A 19903-nucleotide genomic window follows, 5' to 3' on the forward strand; every position below is an offset into this window, starting at 1 on the left:
ATGCGCCAGTTTCGCGAAATGATAACGAAGGTAGTTTCATTTGGCTATAAAAAATTGGCTATATGCGCGGACCACTGAGCTTCTAGAGTAAAGGCCAAAAAGGAAATTGTTAGCGTTTTTTTTAATCCCCTGACGAACTCTAGCCATCAGGATGTGTTTCCCTTGTTATCTTGGACATATTTAGAATGATGAACCTCGGCTGAGTCACTTGTAGGCTGTAAACATGTCAGTACATGCGTTGTATTGTTTATATTTAATCACTGGTATACACTACCCATGATTTGTTTATGCTATTTTATCAAGGGATTTCTTTTAAATACAGTATATATTTAATACAAAGAAATGGATCACTACGAGTGCTGATTTCTTTCATATGCAGTTTGGGTTTATTCAAATAATGTGACCTAGTGAATTGACATCACGTGGATAAAATGCTAATTATCTCGCATAATAATATAAATAATAATAATAATTATTATTATAATTATATAATATTTAATAATAATAATAATAATTATTATTATTATTGTTAATATTATAATATATAAAAATTTAATTATAATATAATATAATAATAATAATTAATTAATATATAATAATAATTAATATTACTATTATTATTATTAATGTCTTGAGACTGTATCTGACGGGTCTCTATTTTGGCATTATGGTTTTGCTGAAAAGGCATATTTGATATGAAATATCAGACAAAATACTGACATGTTTACAGCCTACAAGTGACTCAGCCGAGGTTCATCATTCTAAATATGTCCAAGATAACAAGGTAAACACATCCTGTTGGCTAGAGTTCGTCAGGGATTAAAAAACACTAACTGTCCTTTTTATTCTTTACCGCGCTCTGTAGAATCTCAGTGGTCCGCGCATAACCCTTCGCAGGCGAGCCTTCTCCTAAGTGCGCGTTCCCTGTGCCCTTTTCATGGGGGTGGGGCAAAAAAAACGCATCCTGATGGGGGAACAAACTTCGACACAGCATGAGGTAGCCTACGTGAGTGTATCACACAAGGTAGGAAGCAAAGTTCTTTAATGTTATGTGAAGAAAACAACGTTATTGTTTGTATGTATGTAATGAAGTAGCCTACTTCATTGAGAATATGTGCTACCATTTTACATTGCTACTAGCATTTACTAACATTTGTATTTTTATGTATCTAAGCAATGTTCTTTCATAAAAAAAGGTTTGTTTAATAAATACAGATCTTACAACCATACATAATCTGTATACATTTTATTTTTCTGCTAAAAAGACTTGAAAAGACTCGAAAGTCAAACCGTAGGACTTTGGACTTGACTTGAGACTTGTTGCCTTTGACTTGGGACTTGACTCGGGACTTGCCTGTCTTGACTCGGGACTTGACTCGGGACTTGACTCGGGACTTGAGGGCAATGAATTGAGACTTACTTGTGACTTGCCAAACAATGACTTTGTCCCACCTCTGGTGTGTCCTGTGAAGTCTAGTCACTTCTGTTTGGAGATAATCTGATCCAATTGTCTATGCACAGTAGTTTGGCCGTTGTCAAAGTTGCTCAGGTCCTTATGTTTATCACCTTTTCCAGCTTCTAAGATATCATCTTAGACTTTCAAACTCTGCTATTTTAAAGGTAATTCAGGAATCCAGCAAACCCAAGTTAGCCCCACTGAATGAGGGAGGAGTGTCAGAACTACTCAACAAGGTAAAGTAATTTTTGTCCTTTTAAGACAAAGATAATCCCATAACTAAATTTAATAAATTGATTCATGTTGTTAATCTACATCTGAATTCCAGAAAACTTTTTAAAAAATGTTATAAAATAAAAAAACTAAAAGACTTTCAAATCACATAAGCCAATATTCTAGTCACACATAATGTTTAAACAGAAATTTTTCAATTTTATGCCCAAAATGAGCTTGTTTAAAATTTGATGCCTGCTACCGGTCTCTAAAAAGTTAGGATGGGGGCATGTTTACTATGGTGTATCATCTCCTCTTCTTCTCAAAACAGTTTGAAGATGTCTGGGCATCGAGGTTATGAGTTTCTGAAATTTTGGTGTTGGAATTTGGTCCCATTCTTGCCTGATATAGATTTCCAGCTGCTGAAGGGTTCATGGTCGTCTTTGTCGTATTTTTCATTTAATGAAGCACCAAGTGTATTGGTCTATAGGTGAAAGTTCTGCACTGCAGGCAGGCCAATTCAGCACCTGGATTCTTCTACCAATTAATCCATGTTGTTGTAATAGCTGCAGTATGTGGATTTGCATTGTCCTGCTAAAATACACAAGGCATTTGTGAAATAGAAATGATTTATAAAACCTTTATATATCGTTCAGCATTCCTAGTGCTTTCCAAAACATGCAAGCTGCTCAGCATCAGAGATGCTGGCTTTTGAACTGAACCCTGATAACACGCTGGAACGTCTCCCTCCTCTTAAGCCTGGAGGACACAGCATCCATGATTTTCAACAAAAATGGCAAATTTGGACTCATCTGACCATCTTTTCCACTTTAAAACAGTCCATTTTAAATGCGCCTTGGCCCCACAGGACATGACTGCGCTTCTGGACCATGTTCACATATGGCTTATTTTTTGTGTGATAGAGCATCTGCAGATGGCACAGTTAAATGTGTTTACAGACTATGGTTTCTGGAAATATTTCTGGGCCCATTTATTAATATCAATGGCACAATCATGCCAATGAGTGATACAGTGTCGTCTAAGGGCGCGAAGACCACGAGCATCCAACGAAGGTCTTCAGCCTTGTCTCTTACACACAGTTTCTCTGAATTTTTTGATGATGGTATGCACTGTAGATGATGCGATTTGCATAGCCTTTGCAATTTGACGTTAAGGAACGTTCTTTCACTGATTGGAGAGGCATCTTTGTTTCTGAGCGACTCTGCCTTTTTAAGAAATCCCTTTTATAGCTAATCATGTTACAGACCTAATGCTAGATGTTTTCCCTTGCTTGCCTTTTCAGCCTTTTGTTGCCCCTGTCCCAACTTTTTTGAGACCTGTAGCAGTCATCAAATTTGAAATGAGCTCATTTACTGAATAAAAGTATAAAATTTCTCAGTTTATACATTTATGTTCTCGGTTTTCTATTGTGAAGTAAATATTGGCTTATGTTCAAGTTTAAGTAGGCTTTATTGTCACTTCAACCATATACAGTTAGTACATAGTGAAACGAAACAACGTTCCTCCAGGACCAAGGTGCTACATGCAACATAAATTTACAACATAAATTAACAGAAGAGCTAAAACTATCTAACTAAGAGGCCTAGTTAGCTGGCTAGCGGAGACAAGACAGATTGACCTGACAACATACATTTTTAACAACATAAATTTAACAACATAAATTAAGAAAGATTAACTAGCTAACCCAGAGAGAAAGACTATACTTTTTTTATTTAAAAAAAACATTTTTTTAGAAACAGACAACATAAAGTGCACGTGCAAATGTGCAAACAAGAGCAACATAGTGACGGTGTGACAAACACAACATGACATAATACTTTGTGGTGTCGAGGTGGTGTGCTGAGGTAGTGCATAACCAGTAAACATTTCTTAAAGTAACAGCAAGAATTAGGAAGTAAGTGCAAAAATTAATCCAGTAATGAATATTGTGCAAAGAAGAGCATTTACAGGTTGGTGTGTACAACAGTTTGGTATTGAATTTAGTGTGTTTGCGCTTGTGTTGATTAGTCAGTCCAGTCTCAATGTTTTGAGGTAGTTGAGTTAAGCTGAGCGATAATGTTTGTGTGTGTATGTTGTGTGAGTGTGTGTTTATCAGTCTAGTCCCTTTTTGTTGAGAAGATGGATGGCTTGTGGAAAAAAGCTGTTGCTCAGTCTGGATGTGTGTGCCCGAATGCTTTGGTACCTTTTTTCAGGTGGCAGGAGTGTGAAGTGTGTGTAAGAGGGGTGTGTCCGATCAGCCACAATGCTGGGGGCTTTGTGAATACAGCGTGTGGTGTAGATGTCTTCAGTAGCGGGGAGAGAGACCCCGATGATCTTCTCTGCTGTCCTCACTAACCGCTGTAGGGTCTTGCGGTCCGATATGGCACAATTCCCAAATCAGACAGTGATGTAGCTGCTTAGGATGCTCTCGATAGTTCCTCTATAGAAGGTGGTCAGGATCGGTGGTGGAAGCTGGGCCTTCCCCAGTCTTCTTAGAAAGAAGAGACGCTGTTGGGCTTTCTTGTGCAGGGAGCTGGTGTTGAGGGATCAGCTGAGGTCCTTCTCCAGGTGGACGCCCAGGAATTTGGTGATTTCGACGATCTTCACAGCGGAGAATAATTGCCTCGTGTCCTCCTAAAACCATCTCCTTTGTCTTGTCAACATTCAGAGACAGGTTGTTGTCTTTACACCAGTTCGTTAGCCTCTGCACCTCCTCTCTGTACGCTGGCTCGTCGTTTTTTCTAAAGAGACCCACCACGGTCGTGTCATCAGCGAACTTGATGATGTGATTCGAACTGTGTGTTGCTACACAGTTGTGAGTCAGCAGTGTGAACAGCAGAGGACTGAGCACACAGCCCTGTGGGGCCCCAGTGCTCAGAGTGGTGGTGCTGGAGGGGCAGTTCCCGATCCGTACTGACTGAGGCCTTCCGGTCAGAAAGTCCAGGATCCAGTTGCAAAGTTGCATCCAGTTGTTCAGGCCCAACAGGTTCAGCTTCCCGATCAGTTGTTGGGGGATGATAGTGTTGAATGCTGAGCTGAAATCTATGTACAGCATTCGAACGTATGTGTCCTTATTGTCCAGGTGTGTGAGGGCAAAATGAAGTGTAGTGGAGATGGCGTTGTCCGTTGAGCGGTTAGTACAGTACGCAAATTGCAGTGGGTCCAGTGAGGGGGCAGCAGAGTCTTGATGTGTCTCATGACGAGTCGCTCGAAGCACTTCATGATGGTGGGTGTGAGTGCAACGGGACGGTAGTCATTCAGACAGGACACAGAAGACTTGTGGGCATGGGAACGATGGTGGTGGCCTTGAAGCACGTGGGAACAACGGCGCTGCTCAGAGAGATGTTGAAGATGTCAGTATTTGCCAGCTGTTCCGCACATTCTCTGAGCACTCTGTCTGGGATGTTGTCTGGACCAGCAGCTTTACGTTGGTTGACTCTGCGTAGAGTTTTCCTCACCTCAGCTGTAGTGAGACACAGCACCTGGTCGTTCGATGGAGGGGTGGTCTTCCTTGCCGCCACGTCGTTCTGCCTGTCGAATCGAGCGTAGAAGTTGTTCAGCGCATCTGGGAGGGAGCCGTCACCGTCAGGCCGACAGGCAGGTGATGTAGTCCTGTAGCGAGTTATGGCTTGTAAGCCCTGCCACATGGCCATGTGTCGGCGCTGTCCCTGAAGTGATTGTGGGTTCTCTGGGCGTGTGCGCGCTTCGCCTCTCTGATGGCACAAGAAAGTTTGGCACGCCACCTTGTCTCCCACTTTGAAGGCAGAGTCTCGGGTCCTCAGAAGATGATGTTCTTGGAGACAGTGATGTCATTGGGGCACTTGTTGATGTAGCTGGTCACTGCTGATATGTAGTCCTTCAAGGCCAGTAAAGTCGTCATAAGTTGCAGCCTCCCTAAACATGTTCCAGTCAGTGTTCTCGAAACAGTCCTGAAGAGCAGAGATGGCTTCTGCTGGCCAGGTTTTCACCTGCTTCAGAACCCGTTTTGAATGCCTGACGAGTGGTCTGTATGCTGGAATTAGCATAACAGAGATGTGGTCTGAGTAGCCGAGGTGGGGGCGGGGTTCTGCCCGATATGCGCCAGGAATGTTTGTGTAAACAAGATCCTGCGTGTTTTCCCCTCTCGTTGCAAAGTCCACATACTGTAGGAATATAGGAAGCACAGACTTGAGATTTGCATGGTTGAAATCTCCAGCAGGTGTGTATTTTGCAGTTTACTGATCTTTGTATACAGTTCCCATAGCGCTTCCTTAACATTAGCGCTAGGTGCAAGGTACACTCCGATAATGAAAACAGTGGTAAATTCCCGTGGTAAATAAAAGGTCTGCATTTAACAGTCACAAACTCCACCAGCGTTGAGCAATAATTAGAAACTAGCACAGAGTTCTTGCACCATTTCGTGTTGATGTAAACACACAAGCTGCCACCGCGAGTCTTACCGCACAAAGCTGCATTTCTGTCAGCGCGAAACGAGGCTAGTCCGTTTAGCTGAATAGCAGCGTCCGGTACTCTGTCGCTGAGCCATGTCTCCGTGAAAACAAAGACACAGCAGTCTCTAACCTCACGCTGTGTAGCCTGCTGGAGTCGGATGTAGTCCAGTTTATTGTCCAGGGAGCAGACGTTAGATAAGATGATGGACGGGAGAGCCAGCCGGCTAGGGTTTGTTTTTAGTACGAACTCCCGCCCGCTTTCTACGCTTCTGCTTCCTCGCGCACCGCTTCCGATATCCCCTTCTCCTGGCCGGCGTCATCAGGCAACACCCAGGCTTTGAGGCCTGGTTCACGCAGCAAGCCAAGGTCGCGTAGCTTTTCCCACAGCTCATCGTGGATGTCGGTAACCAGGTTATTTAGGTACAAAAGTGTCTGGTGGTTGTATGTATGGACACCAGTCGCGATGATATCCATACACAGAGTAAAATAAACGCGCTACACACAAACCGTAAACAACCATTTTGGCTCCGGGGCGGTCGCTGCGTGCTACTGCCGCACCGCCATCTTGGATCCATCCAAGTCTATGTGATTTGAAAGCCTTTTAGTTTTTATTTTATTTAAAAACCGACGATTAAGTATAAAAAAATTGGGTTATATTACATATGTTTTTATTGATTATGGCTTCTGTTTTTGTTTATCAGGAAATTTTTAGACTACAAGAAGAGAATGATAAACTGAGAGCTAGACTCCGAACATTGGAAAGTCAGGTAAATAATTAAAGCTTTCTTGGTGTTGGTAAGCCAGCAAGTTGGTAATTTCCAATGGGATGTTAACCTTACACACACAAAAAAAAGTTTCATGATTTTTTTTATAAACAAGAAGTTTTTTATATTCATATAAAAATAATTAATACAAAATGTTAAATAAAAATAAAGTGAATTAACCTGCACTTTACCTTTGAAAAAAATCATGGTTGAGCATGTAAACATGAACATGTAAATTAAAATAATTTAAAAAATTATAATTGTAAAAGTAAATGCATTTTTTATTTTACATAAAATTTAAATAAATGCAATCCTTTAAGCGAGCCTAAACATTCAGCTCATCAGGCTTAGAAGATAAATAATATATATATATATATATATATATATATATATATATATTTTTTTTTTTTTAAAACAACGAAAACTATTAGGCACTACTATTACTACTACGAATAATATCAAGCAATGTTATAATATTGATTCTGTTATTTAATTCTTTATGCACACATGCACATAAGGAGCAGTACTGGAGCACATACAAGGAGCAAGTGTACAGTATGCACGCTCATGTTACCATGTGACTAGGATCATCTACACTATTTTTCACTGCTTTTGATTTTTTTTTTAAGTTCCAAAAATCATGTTTTGTTTCCTCTTCATTTTATTAGTCAACATCAACTAGGATCACAGCTATATTCTCTGTACTGCTGAAAGGCTATCAACACAGGATTATGCAGATATTAAAGCTAATATAGGATAAGATAAGATATACTTTTATTTGTCCCACACTGGGGAAATTTCTACGTTACAGCAGCAAAGAACAATGTGCAAACAAAAAGTAGTGACGTTCTATGTATAAATACAAAAGAGAAAAATAAACATTATTAAAAACAAATACTTTCTCACAGTACAGTGTATAAATACAAAAGAGGGTAAAAACAATACAGTATTTACACTTTCAATCAAATTAAATTGCACTAGGTAATATAATATTGCACAGTTTAAAAAAAGATGTTATTGCACAAAAGAAATCAATACTGTGCATCTCAATAAATTAGAATGCCATGAAAAGGTAATTTATTTCAAGAATCCCCGCGCTCAATCGCCTCCCATGCTTAGTCACCATGTGCATGCGTCACTCGTATAGTCAACACTCGTGCACGGATATACTATCTACTATAACATTGTGACCATGTGTTTGCGTGTGCATAAAAATCTTGTTTAGTTTTTGTCCAAGTGTAGTAACTGTCCTTTGGTAACAGTGGCCTGCAAAAAAAGGTTAAACAGATTGTAACAGTGTGGGAGATGAATTTGTTTAATGACAATGCAATGTGACATTTTTGCGATATCCTCAAAAGTAGGAAAAAGCGAGTGGCATCAGAGAGTTTCCTTGTTATCGACGTTTTTCAACAGGGCAGTCTGTTAGTGTATGTTCTGTTAGTGTATGTGTTCCATTATTCCTTATGGAGAAATTTGCTTTGACATATACAAGTGCTTTGATAAACAAGCACGCTTCCGGGACGAATTATGTTTGCAATCCAAGGTTTAACTGTATCACCTTTGGCAGGTTTTACTTCCTTCGGCCATAATACAAAGCCGACCGACTGCTTGCACCGGTAGGGGATGGATGGCTTTGTGTTACTCTGTGCTGCATAATTCCTACTGTTTGTCTGTTTAAGAAGCCATAAAAACAGCCCATACCAGCGGGACGGTATAATGGAAATTTGAGTCTTCTGCAAGTGCTTAAAAAAAATGTTTGTCCTTTTTACCTATTTTTGTGGAATTAACTGTTTTTGTTTCAGATTTTTAGACAAAGGTAATGGAAGGTTAAAAGTGGAGTAAAAGCAAAATACAAAATTACATAAATTTGTATCAACTGTAAGAGCCCCCATAATCAGTTAATCATTTAAATAAATTTTATTGATCATTTGGTTTAGTTGGGCTAGACACCTCAAGGCTGTATTGACATCTGTTTTTTTTTTGTTTTTTTTCCACTTTGGAACAAAAAAATGTGCAAGATTGTAAAATGCTTTGCTAAGAAGCACATTACAGTTGAGATCAGAAGCTTACAAATACTTATCATGAACACTATGCGCCCCGAACCCTCCCCCTTTTGTTCTTAGTGAATCAATATTTCTTTTAAATATTTGGGCTTATGTGATTGGATCATTCTCAACGAGTCTTATTAACGGTCAGCAAATTGTTAGTGAATGTATTGAATAGAGATTAACGTGGAAACCAGCTAAATATAAGAGTTCTTTGCTAAATTTCTTTGCTAAAATAACCCTTCGCAAGGCGATCGGACGAAGGGGAAAAAATGTTTAAGAGCTTGGACCAGATCGACCCGATCTTCTAATAAAGCAGCAGTCAAGTAATTGTAGCCGAGCTTACACTCTGTGTTTTTTCCAGCACTTCTTATGGCTATTTACAGGCGATTATTAAAAGTTTCATTTTTATTTTATTTGCGCCACTGGTGTGCACGCAGCCACCCAACCCATGCGCTCACTTTCGGGTTTTGAGACTTTGGAGGAATTAAAAGAGGTAAAATGTTGCAGTTTCTTCATAATCCTCAACTAAACTATTTACATTCTAAGTTAAACTATAGAAGTGTAGAAGTGAATTACTTGCTAAGTTTGTTTAGAAATCACAATTATCGGATGACAGATATACATGCTGCTGCTCAGTGAAATGTTAAACTCTCATATTTGAAGTTTGTTTGTATTGTTTAAATGCTCTGCTTGGTTTTTAGGTGAAAAAATTAATGTTTATAGGGAACGCATGCTACATTTATTTAGTCGTTAAACTTTTTTTGAAGGTTTAAATTTGTAATAAAATTTGGTAAAAATGTAATATCGAATCGGGATAATGATAAAATTGCCATACTCAAAGAATCGCAATTTTAATCAAATCAGCACCTAAGAATCGTTTTAATATTGTATCATTGGGTCAGTGGAAAACTTTGAGCCTACTGGACGTTGAAGCAAATTCAGGCCTTATACAGGTCCTTCTCAAAAAAATTAGCATATTGTGATAAAGTTCATTATTTTCTGTAATGTACTGATAAACATTAGACTTTTATATATTTTAGATTCATTACACACAACTAAAGTAGTTCAAGCCTTTTATTGTTTTAATATTGATGATTTTGGTATTCCTATTTCAAAAAATTAGCATACCATGAAAAGGTTCTCCAAATGAGCTATTAACCTAATCATCTAAATCAACTAATTACACCGTGTACAGGCGTGTGCAGGAAATGGGCTACAGGTGCCTCATTCCCCAGGTCAAGCCACTTTTGAACCAGAAACAGCGGCAGAAGCGCCTGACCTGAGCTACAGAGAAGCAGCACTGGACTGTTGCTCAGTGGTCCAAAGTACTTTTTTCGGATGAAAGCAACTTGTCATTCGGAAATCAAGGTGCCAGAGTCTGGAGGAAGACTGGGGAGAGGGAAATGCCAAAATGCCTGAAGTCCAGTGTCAAGTACCCACAGTCAGTGATGGTCTGGGGTGCCATGTCAGCTGCTGGTGTTGGTCCACTGTGTTTTATCAAGGGCAGGGTCAATGCAGCTAGCTATCAGGAGATTTTGAAGCACTTCATGCTTCCATCTGCTAAAAAGCTTTATGGAGATGAAGATTTAATTTTTCAGCACGACCTGGCACCTGCTCACAGTGCCAAAACCACTGGTAAATGGTTTACTGACCATGGTATTACTGTGCTCAATTGGCCTGCCAACTCTCCTGACCTGAACCCCATAGAGAATCTGTGGGATCTGCAAAAGGATTCCCGACCAAGTATTGAGTGCATAACTGAACATAATTATTTGAAGGTTGACTTTTTTTGTATTAAAAACACTTTTCTTTTATTGGTCGGATGAAATATGCAAATTTTTTGAGATAGGAATTTTGGGTTTTCATGAGTTGTATGCCAAAATCATCAATATTAAAACAATTAAAAGGCTTGAACTACTTCAGTTGTGTGTAATGAATCTGAAATATATAAAAGTCTAATGTTTATCAGTACATTACAGAAAATAATTAACTTTATCACAATATGCTAATTTTTGTTTTAGAAGGACCTGTATACTGTAAGGTTGTATTTAACTTTTGCTGCTGTGTTGTAGGCCATGAGTGCCCTTGATGAGAAGTGTGAGGCCGAGAAGGCCTTGAATGATCTTCAGAAAGTGCAAGGAGATCATCAGGTATGTCTATACCACAATCTGTTTCCCCACCGTCTATTGGCACACTGGCCCAAACAGATTTATTTTGCTGCTTTGATTATATGATCATAATTAGGAGAAGTGATCAAGGTTTTATTCCAGTTGGTGGATTTATTTTTGCAGACAGGGTCAACTTTTCAATTACTGCATACAACTTTTTTTGGTGGCTTTCTTTTATTTATATCTTTTGTTCGTATTTTGTCATGTACTGCAGGAGGTGTATACATATAAAATACAGGACTTAGAGTTAAGCAAACTGTTTAGTTAATTAATAAAATACAAGTTTTTTGACAATTTGATTATACTTTAGCATGCCATACATACTCAGGAGATCTCTAAACTGGAGGACACTGTGGCAGCCATGCAGATCGATTTTGATAAGACACTCAGTGCCAGAACTGCATCACAGATGGAGCTACAGGACAGCCTGGTGTCAGCCAAACATGAATTGCTTCGTGTTCAAGATCAGCTCACCCTTGCTGAGAAGGTATTGATTTTCAGTGTTCTTCAGGTTCAGTGCACATGAAATACCATGTTTAACTTATCAATATTTTAAAACATTCTTAGCATTTCTATACTGCCTGACCTTATAAAAGTTGCACAATGTAATTTTTCCATTGGACCACCATTATTTTTTTTATTACAGTATGCATTTACCATGGCATTGTTTTGACTAGCTTTTACAGTTGAAATCAGAAGTTTATATACTACTTAGCCACTCTACCTCAACTTTATTGTCTTAAGCCATTTTGCCACAAACTTGGAGGTATATTTGGGGTCATTGTCCATTTGGATGAACTATTTGAGACCAAGCTTTAGGTTCCTCGCTGATATCCAAAGATACTAATTCCCCTTGCACTTGGTGCCATGTATTTTGTAAACTGCACCAGTCTGTTCTGGAGCACACCCTCAACATGACGCTGCTTCATGGTTGGGATACTTTTCAGATGAACTTGGCACCTTCAGGCATGACATAATTTGATTTAATTTCTGTAAAACACAGATAAGTGTTTCTGTTAGTGATTGTGCACACGCGCTGTGTGTATGTGTATGCGCACAAGCGCTGTGTGTGTCTGCTTGTGCGCATATGCACTGTGTATGTGTGCACGCTGTGCGTGTGTCTTACACAATAACCCTTCCTCCTCTGTTATTTGAGAGGGGGGAGGAACTATTGTGCGGGATGACTCTCACTTACTCTCACACACACGCGCACACACACACACACACACTAATGGAAACACTGGCTCATCTAGTAAATTAACAGAAAACATGTCTGACACTCAAATGCACACACACTAATGGACTCACTGCTGTAAAGTAAAAATAAAACAAATTAACCTGCACTTTACTCCGTTACTCTGTGTGTGTGTGTGTGTGTGTGTGTGTGTGTGTGTGTGTGTGTAAAGGCGAAAGGAGGAAGGGTGTGTGTGAAGGGGCACGGTGTCCAATGATGCGCATGCACACATACTAGAATCAGTGCAGGCTAAGACTGAGAGAGAAGATGGATCTTTAATGTCTGTCTGTGCTTGCACACATGTGTAACGTGTATACAGTAAACGTGCGCGCACACACACACACACACACACACACACACACACACACACACACACACACACACACACACACACAGTTGGCTCAGTTGTGATCACGTGACGCTCGGCATCAAAACAAGAAGCGCATGCATAATACATGATAATCTGTATTCGTAAACCAAGACTTGATCGTTTTTCAAGTCAAAATTTATTAAAAATGTTTTACCCGTCTTGTAAAACACTCGCAAACCGTGTTACTCGCAACCTGAGGTTTCACTTTGTGTGTGTATGTGTGTATGTTTATGTATAAAGTATAAATGCACAGTACTGTGCAAAAGTCTTAGGCACCATATTATATGCTGTACCAAGTTCGTTATATATGTTAATTATTTCTGCGTAATTATGTACACAATCATTTAGTATTTCCATATACAGGTCCCTCAAAAAATTTGCATATTGTAATAAAGTTCAATATTTTCTGTAATGTACTGATAAACATTAGACTTTCATATTTTTCAGATTCATTACACACAACTGAAGTAGTTCAAGCCTTTTAATTGTTTTAATATTGATGATTTTGGCATACAGCTCATGAAAACCCAAAATTCCTATCTCAAAAAATTAGCATATTTCATCTGACCAATAAAAGAAAAGTGTTTTTAATACAAAAAAAAGTCAACCTTTAAATAATTATGTTCAGTTATGCACTCAATACTTGGTCGGAAATCCTTTTGCAGAAATGACTGCTTCAATGCGGCGTGGCATGGAGGCAATCAGCCTGTGGCACTGTTGAGATGTTATGGAGGCCCAGGATGCTTCGATAGCGGCCTTAAGCTCATCCAGAGTGTTGGGTCTTGCGTCTCTCAACTTTCTCTTCGCAATATCCCACAGATTCTCTATGGGTTCAGGTCAGGAGAGTTGGCAGGCCAATTGAGCACAGTAATACCATGGTCAGTAAACCATTTACCAGTGGTTTTGGCACTGTGAGCAGGTGCCAGGTCGTGCTGAAAAATTAAATCTTCATCTCCATAAAGCTTTTTAGCAGATGGAAGCATGAAGTGCTTCAAAATCTCCTGATAGCTAGCTGCATTGACCCTGCTCTTGATAAAACACAGTGGACCAACACCAGCAGCTGACATGGCACCCCAGACCATCACTGACTGTGGGTACTTGACACTGGACTTCAGGCATTTTGGCATTTCCCTCTCCCCAGTCTTCCTCCAGACTCTGGCACCTTGATTTCCGAATGACATGCAAAATTTGCTTTCATCCGAAAAAGTACTTTGGACCACTGAGCAACAGTCCAGTGCTGCTTCTCTGTAGTCCAGGTCAGGCGCTTCTGCCACTGTTTCTGGTTCAAAAGTGGCTTGACCTGGGGAATGAGGCACCTGTAGCCCATTTCCTGCACACGCCTGTACACGGTGGCTCTGGATGTTTCTACTCCAGACTCAGTCTACTGCTGCCGCAGGTCCCGTAAGGTCTGGAATCGGGCCTTCTCCACAATCTTCCTTAGGGTCTGGTCAACCTCTTCTCGTTGTGCAGCATTTTCTGCCACACCTTTTTCTTCCCACAGACTTCCCACTGAGGTGCCTTGATACAGCACTCTGGGAACAGCCTATTCGTTTAGAAATTTCTTTGTGATTTCTAAACGAAATTTCTTACCCTCTTGCTTGAGGGTGTCAATGATGGCCTTCTGGACAGTAGTCAGGTCGGCAGTCTTACCCATGATTGCGGTTTTGAGTAATGAACCAGGCTGGGAGTTTTTAAAAGCCTCAGGAATCTTTTGCAGGTGTTTAAAGTTAATTAGTTGATTCAGATGATTAGGTTAATAGCTCGTTTAGAGAACCTTTTCATGATATGCTAATTTTTTGAGATAGGAATTTTGGGTTTTCATGAGCTGTATGCCAAAATCATCAATATTAAAATAATTAAAAGGCTTGATCTACTTCAGTTGTGTGTAATAAATCTAAAATATATGAAAGTCTAATGTTTATCAGTACATTACAGAAAATAATGAACTTTATCAAAATATGCTAATTTTTTGAGAAGGACCTGTATAACTTTAAAATTAATAAATAAATTACATTACAGGAGATTATATGCATGGCTGTAAAGAAAGAAATATAGTACAAGACAGACTAGTTTTTAAATGGAAACTAAAAACCTAATGTACGCTCCTGGGATTTGCATAAAAATAGAAAGGAGCAAGTGTGACAAAGTTACCAGAAGAACTCATATTCTTCAGCAAGCTCAGTAAAACCTTTAGCTGTTTTTTTATAAAACTGCACAAATCTGTGTTTAAAAATCATGCTTTTAAGCAATGAGTTTTCACTTTCAAAAGCATCTTTTGCTTATGCCATATTTTTGTATGTCCCCAAGACTTTTGTCTTTATTACACTTTTATCTCTATAAGTAAAATAGTTGTTAGGTTTTACTGAGCTTGCTGGAGAATATGAGTTTTTCTTGTAACGTTGTTACACTCGCTCCTTTTTATTTTTATGTACATCCCAGGAGTGTACATTAGTTTTTTTTCATCTAAAAACTGGTCTGTCTGGTTCTTTGCAGTCATCCATATATTCTCCTGTAATGTTATTTATTTATTAATCTTTAAGTTATATATGGAAAAACTAAATTATTTTGTACATAATTATGCAGACATGATACAGATCTGGCCATTAAGAACACATGTTTCAAGAAAAGGGATCCCGCGACTTGCCGCGGCAATGCGCAGCAGGCTGTAAAAATGCCCTTCATTAGGGGGCAGTCATGTTTCAGTCTGAAGTATTGTGTCTGCTGAAGCCTAAAATGTGTCATCTCTCATAGGCGTCCATTGAAAGCAAACGACAGAGCTCATAAATGTGTGGAGCTCAAACTGTAAATACTGATCTGCTTTTATTCTTCATTTTCTTCTCTCCTTCAACAATGATATTTATTTGACTGCGCTTACTCCATTCAGTATTATTATTATTATTATTATTAGTTGTAGTGCTCCAAATTTATTATAATAATTTTATACTTATTATTATTCAGATTTAAGAATTAAACGCATTTATAGAGGTGGCATTTTTATTCAAATCTATCATTTTAATGGCTAGTGATTGGTGCATGGGCGTCAACTTGCACGTTCTGTAATATTCCATTGTCATTCTTATTGCCGTTGTTTTAGAGCCCTTTACTAAAGCATTAGCTGGTTAGTAAGTAAGTAAGCAAATAAAAGATAAATGAATAAATAGCTTTAAATGGTACTTCAGCGTATATATATATATATATATATATATATATATATATATATATATATATATATATATACACACACACACACACGTACTATAAACACATACGTATATAATATATTCACATACAAACACATATACACATACAAACATAATATATTCAGAAAAGTTTTAATTACGCTCAAAGTAATTATGAAGTCTGATTTGATTGGTACCATTAAACATTTTATTTCTATTTATTCTATGTTTTTCTTGCGAACCAAAGCATTTAAACCGAAGCATTGCCATATCTTTCATTGTTTTGTTCCTGTTAAGACATTTCTAAGCACGAATTTGGGCATTTCATTTTATCATTATGAAAATAATATGAAGCACATATACACACATTCATTATGAAAGATCTATTGTACAACAAAATAAAATTCATGCATTGGAAACAATATTGTTTTAGGCTAACTAATTATACAAAATTCTTCGTTGTACTTGGTCTGGCTTTTAGATAAAGTCCTTCCATGCGCCATCTAGCGGATATTTAGTGAAGCACAACACATTTATTTAAAATTCCCGAATGTTGCTTGTGGCAAGTCGCGGCATGGCGCGCGCCAAATTGCGGCATTTTGCGGGAAAACATTCGCATTCTTAATGGCCACATCTGTAAACATATATAACAAAATTGGTACAGCATTTAATGTCGAACCTGGAAAATTTTGAAAAAAATCACTTTAAAATCACTTTTAATGACTTCAACCTAAGTGCATGAAAAGTGTATGTAAACTTTCAACTTTATTTCTGTGCAGACAAGACCTTATATTGAGGGGAGAATCAGGGGAGAAATCACAAAAATTTTCTCCAGTGCATACTAAAGACTTTCAGTGGAGTTTCCGACTTTCAGTATAGGAGCCAAATCAAGTGTAAAAAATATTGATTCTATATACAATTAATAAATACAATTGATTCTAAATACAATTTTACCCTGACAAATCTTGACATTGATGTGCCAACACTAAAAAAAAAAATCTTGCCTTCAAGCACTAACCATGATGAGTGCTTTGCTTCATGTCCTTTCCATTCTACCTTGACATGCTCATTGACCTGGAATATGGTAAATCTGAGGTCTTCTGTAAAGTCCAATTGATATGCTCCCTAGCCAACTGATTTTTGTTTAGCCTTACTTACAAGTGGCCACACAGCTGTTTAGTCCCAATCCAGTAACTTGCATTGTGCATTTGGAAATGTTTTTACTTCCACTTATAAACATACCTGTGATTTCTACTGTTGATTATTTTTTTTTATAATAGATTACAGATTCAATAAGTGTTTAAATGTTCTTTAAGATATTTTATTACCACAATTCTTACACAGTTCATAGACAACTTCTATTCTTCCAGGTTTTATTAATGCATTGGGTTAGTTCTTATTTTCTTTCTTTGCTTCATACAAGCCAATAATTTCACCCTCCTCAAACAGTCGCTTCTTTTTCTCAACCAACGTTTTTTTAACATGGTTGTTAAAGACAATAAGAAGCAACACACTGCATCACTTAGGGTTGAAAGAATTATTGCCACCTGAAACACATTAATCACTGTAGTCATTTTTAATCAAAGGCTCTTATTTTTTTGTTAGTTTTTTTAATTGAAACTGCAACTTTTAAATTAATGCAATGCCTGCACACTATAATTGTGATGCTATGCTGCGTCTCACATCACATGCTTATATACTATTTTACATTACATTTTTATCCATTGTTAAGCACTGACACTTTTTCTACTAAAGGATGTGTTTAAATGTAAAAACATCTTAAACCTAGCAAAGTGGTTTGAATACTAATGGCCTTAATGTGTTGTTGTTTTTTTGTAGATTTTGAAGATATAGCCTAGTAAAATTAATTACTGTGAAAGTTTTAAAAGATAATGCACATCACTGTATTTATTTTTGCAGTGCAAACATTACAGCTTGAATTGCAAAGCAGATAAATAGCTGACATCTAATCTAGAAAACAAAGTACATTTGTACCCTTATGTGAACTTTACACTCAGGAGTAGAAACAAGATTTATAGGTTTTTTTTGCATTTCCAGTGTAAACACTTGTGTAGATGATTTATGAATAAACTAATTTATACACAGCTTCATAAAGGAGGCCCATTCTGAGTATTTTTGGAACTATTGTTAGCATTATTGGTATTACCATAGGTGAAATATTTACACAATATCTTAGAATTTAAAGTGTAGCACAATTTTGCCCACTGTTTAAAATTTTCCACCAAATGCTTGGGTTCCTCAATATCATGTGCAATATTAGTTAACAATATCATGGGCAATATCAAGTGCAATATTAATTAATAATATCATATGTAATAATTTAGTGTATAATATGTCATGTGCAATATTATTCGACATCATCTGGTTCTGCTATTATTTGCTACCGGGTGCTGCATCCTACTTTTGTTGGTTGTTGCATTCTACTTTTGTCTTGTTATCTTATGTCTAGTTTGTGGATATTTTTTTTTATTTTACTTTATTTATTACTTTAAGTTTAATTCACTCACTCGCTTATTATCTTTACTGCTTTATCCTGTATACACGGTTACAGGGTTACAGAGGGCCTGGAGCCTATGCCAGAAGTCTTGAGGCACAAGCCAGGGTACACCCTGGACGGGGTGCCAATCCATTGCTGGGCACACGCACACATTCACACACTATGGGCAATTTGGGAGCGCCAGTTAGCTTAAACTTCATGTATTTGAACTGTGGGAGAAAACCGGAGTTGCTCTATTTCATTGTGTGTATTTCTTTTTTTTTTTTTTACTCCCTTATCTTATCTTAAAAATATTATAAAATGTACTACTTATGCTTTTGCACATATGGTATGGTTATGTCACAAAATATTTGTTTGTTTTTATTTAGGACCTAGATAAGAAGTTTCAACAGACTGCTGCATATCGGAACATGAAAGAGATTCTGAGTAAGAAGAATGACCAGATTAAGGAGCTCAGGAAAAGATTACAAAGGTCAGGCGTACTTTCATAGTAAATATTTACAATGCCCCTCAGAAAATTTGAATACTGTGGACAGGGCTCGAAATTAACTTTTTTAAAAAGGCAAAAATTTAGGAGCACCCACCAAAAATTAATGAGCACCACAACTATTGTATATTAACAGATTTTTTAAATTTAAAAACAACACCAATCAACACTAACAACAAACAGCTACAACAAATCACTGAAGCTTTACATATCCTGTGACCAGGATTTGAAATTCGGTCTTCTGCCTCCTCTTGGAGTTTGACTGATACACCTCCCTTCTTCCCAAGATTCACAGCTGCTCCATCAGCTCCCATAGCCACTGTCTTCTGCATCCAGTTGTGGCATGACTCCCCAAGACCAGCAAATGCTGACTTAGTGGCTGCATAGATTCCTAAAATATTTCCCACCAGTTTAATACATGTTTAAATGGGTCTAACATCATTAACACTTTAACAAACAAATCCATTTATAATATAAAAACCAACAAACACATTCAGCAAGACACTCAATACAATTTTTAAAAGTTAAATTAATATATTAGTCTACTAATTAAATTAATTAGTAGACTAATATATATGCTCAGACAGGTCAGTGTCTCCATCGATCATGAATGAGATGTACTGGGCTGATGATACTTTAACTGCAGTGTTCTCACGGAGGGTATCTGCTATTACGCCAATGATATTGGCACATGACTTGTCATTTGCAATAACGTTCTTTTCATTACCTGCAACATGGGTTTAAATTTAGTAAAGGCGAGCTCTTCTTTGGCGATAGTGTATGCCGTGTTAAATTTCACGTTCAGTACTGCGCGGAACGGCTGGCAGTATCATGACGATTAAAAGCCTCAACGATCGAACCTGTTGAAACTGAACTTTTTGCTACACACTTGTCCCTACATTTCTTGTGTTTGACACTCTCACCGTGTTTGACCAAGCTCTCGCGCTTAAAGTGCGTAGATTCAGTAGTGAACGCTGTGTTACCTTTAAACTCCGTCCCACAGGTTTTACAGTGAATGCAGTGCATAGAGCCATTT

At 38.0% G+C, this 19903-nt stretch overlaps 1 protein-coding gene across 1 annotated transcript in view; it reads left to right on the forward strand.

The window, feature by feature from the left end:
• lztfl1 (leucine zipper transcription factor-like 1) overlaps positions 1 to 19903 on the forward strand; it is a 63664-nt gene that overhangs the window by 21293 nt on the left and 22468 nt on the right. Inside the window, exons 5-9 of the mRNA XM_053488226.1 lie at positions 1621 to 1692; positions 6801 to 6866; positions 10984 to 11061; positions 11390 to 11566; positions 18749 to 18852. Of these exons, the coding sequence (XP_053344201.1) occupies positions 1621 to 1692; positions 6801 to 6866; positions 10984 to 11061; positions 11390 to 11566; positions 18749 to 18852 (497 nt within the window). The remainder of the gene's footprint in view (positions 1 to 1620; positions 1693 to 6800; positions 6867 to 10983; positions 11062 to 11389; positions 11567 to 18748; positions 18853 to 19903) is intronic.

This window comes from Clarias gariepinus, chromosome 26, assembly GCF_024256425.1.
Source record: "Clarias gariepinus isolate MV-2021 ecotype Netherlands chromosome 26, CGAR_prim_01v2, whole genome shotgun sequence".
NCBI classification, from domain to species: domain Eukaryota; kingdom Metazoa; phylum Chordata; class Actinopteri; order Siluriformes; family Clariidae; genus Clarias; species Clarias gariepinus.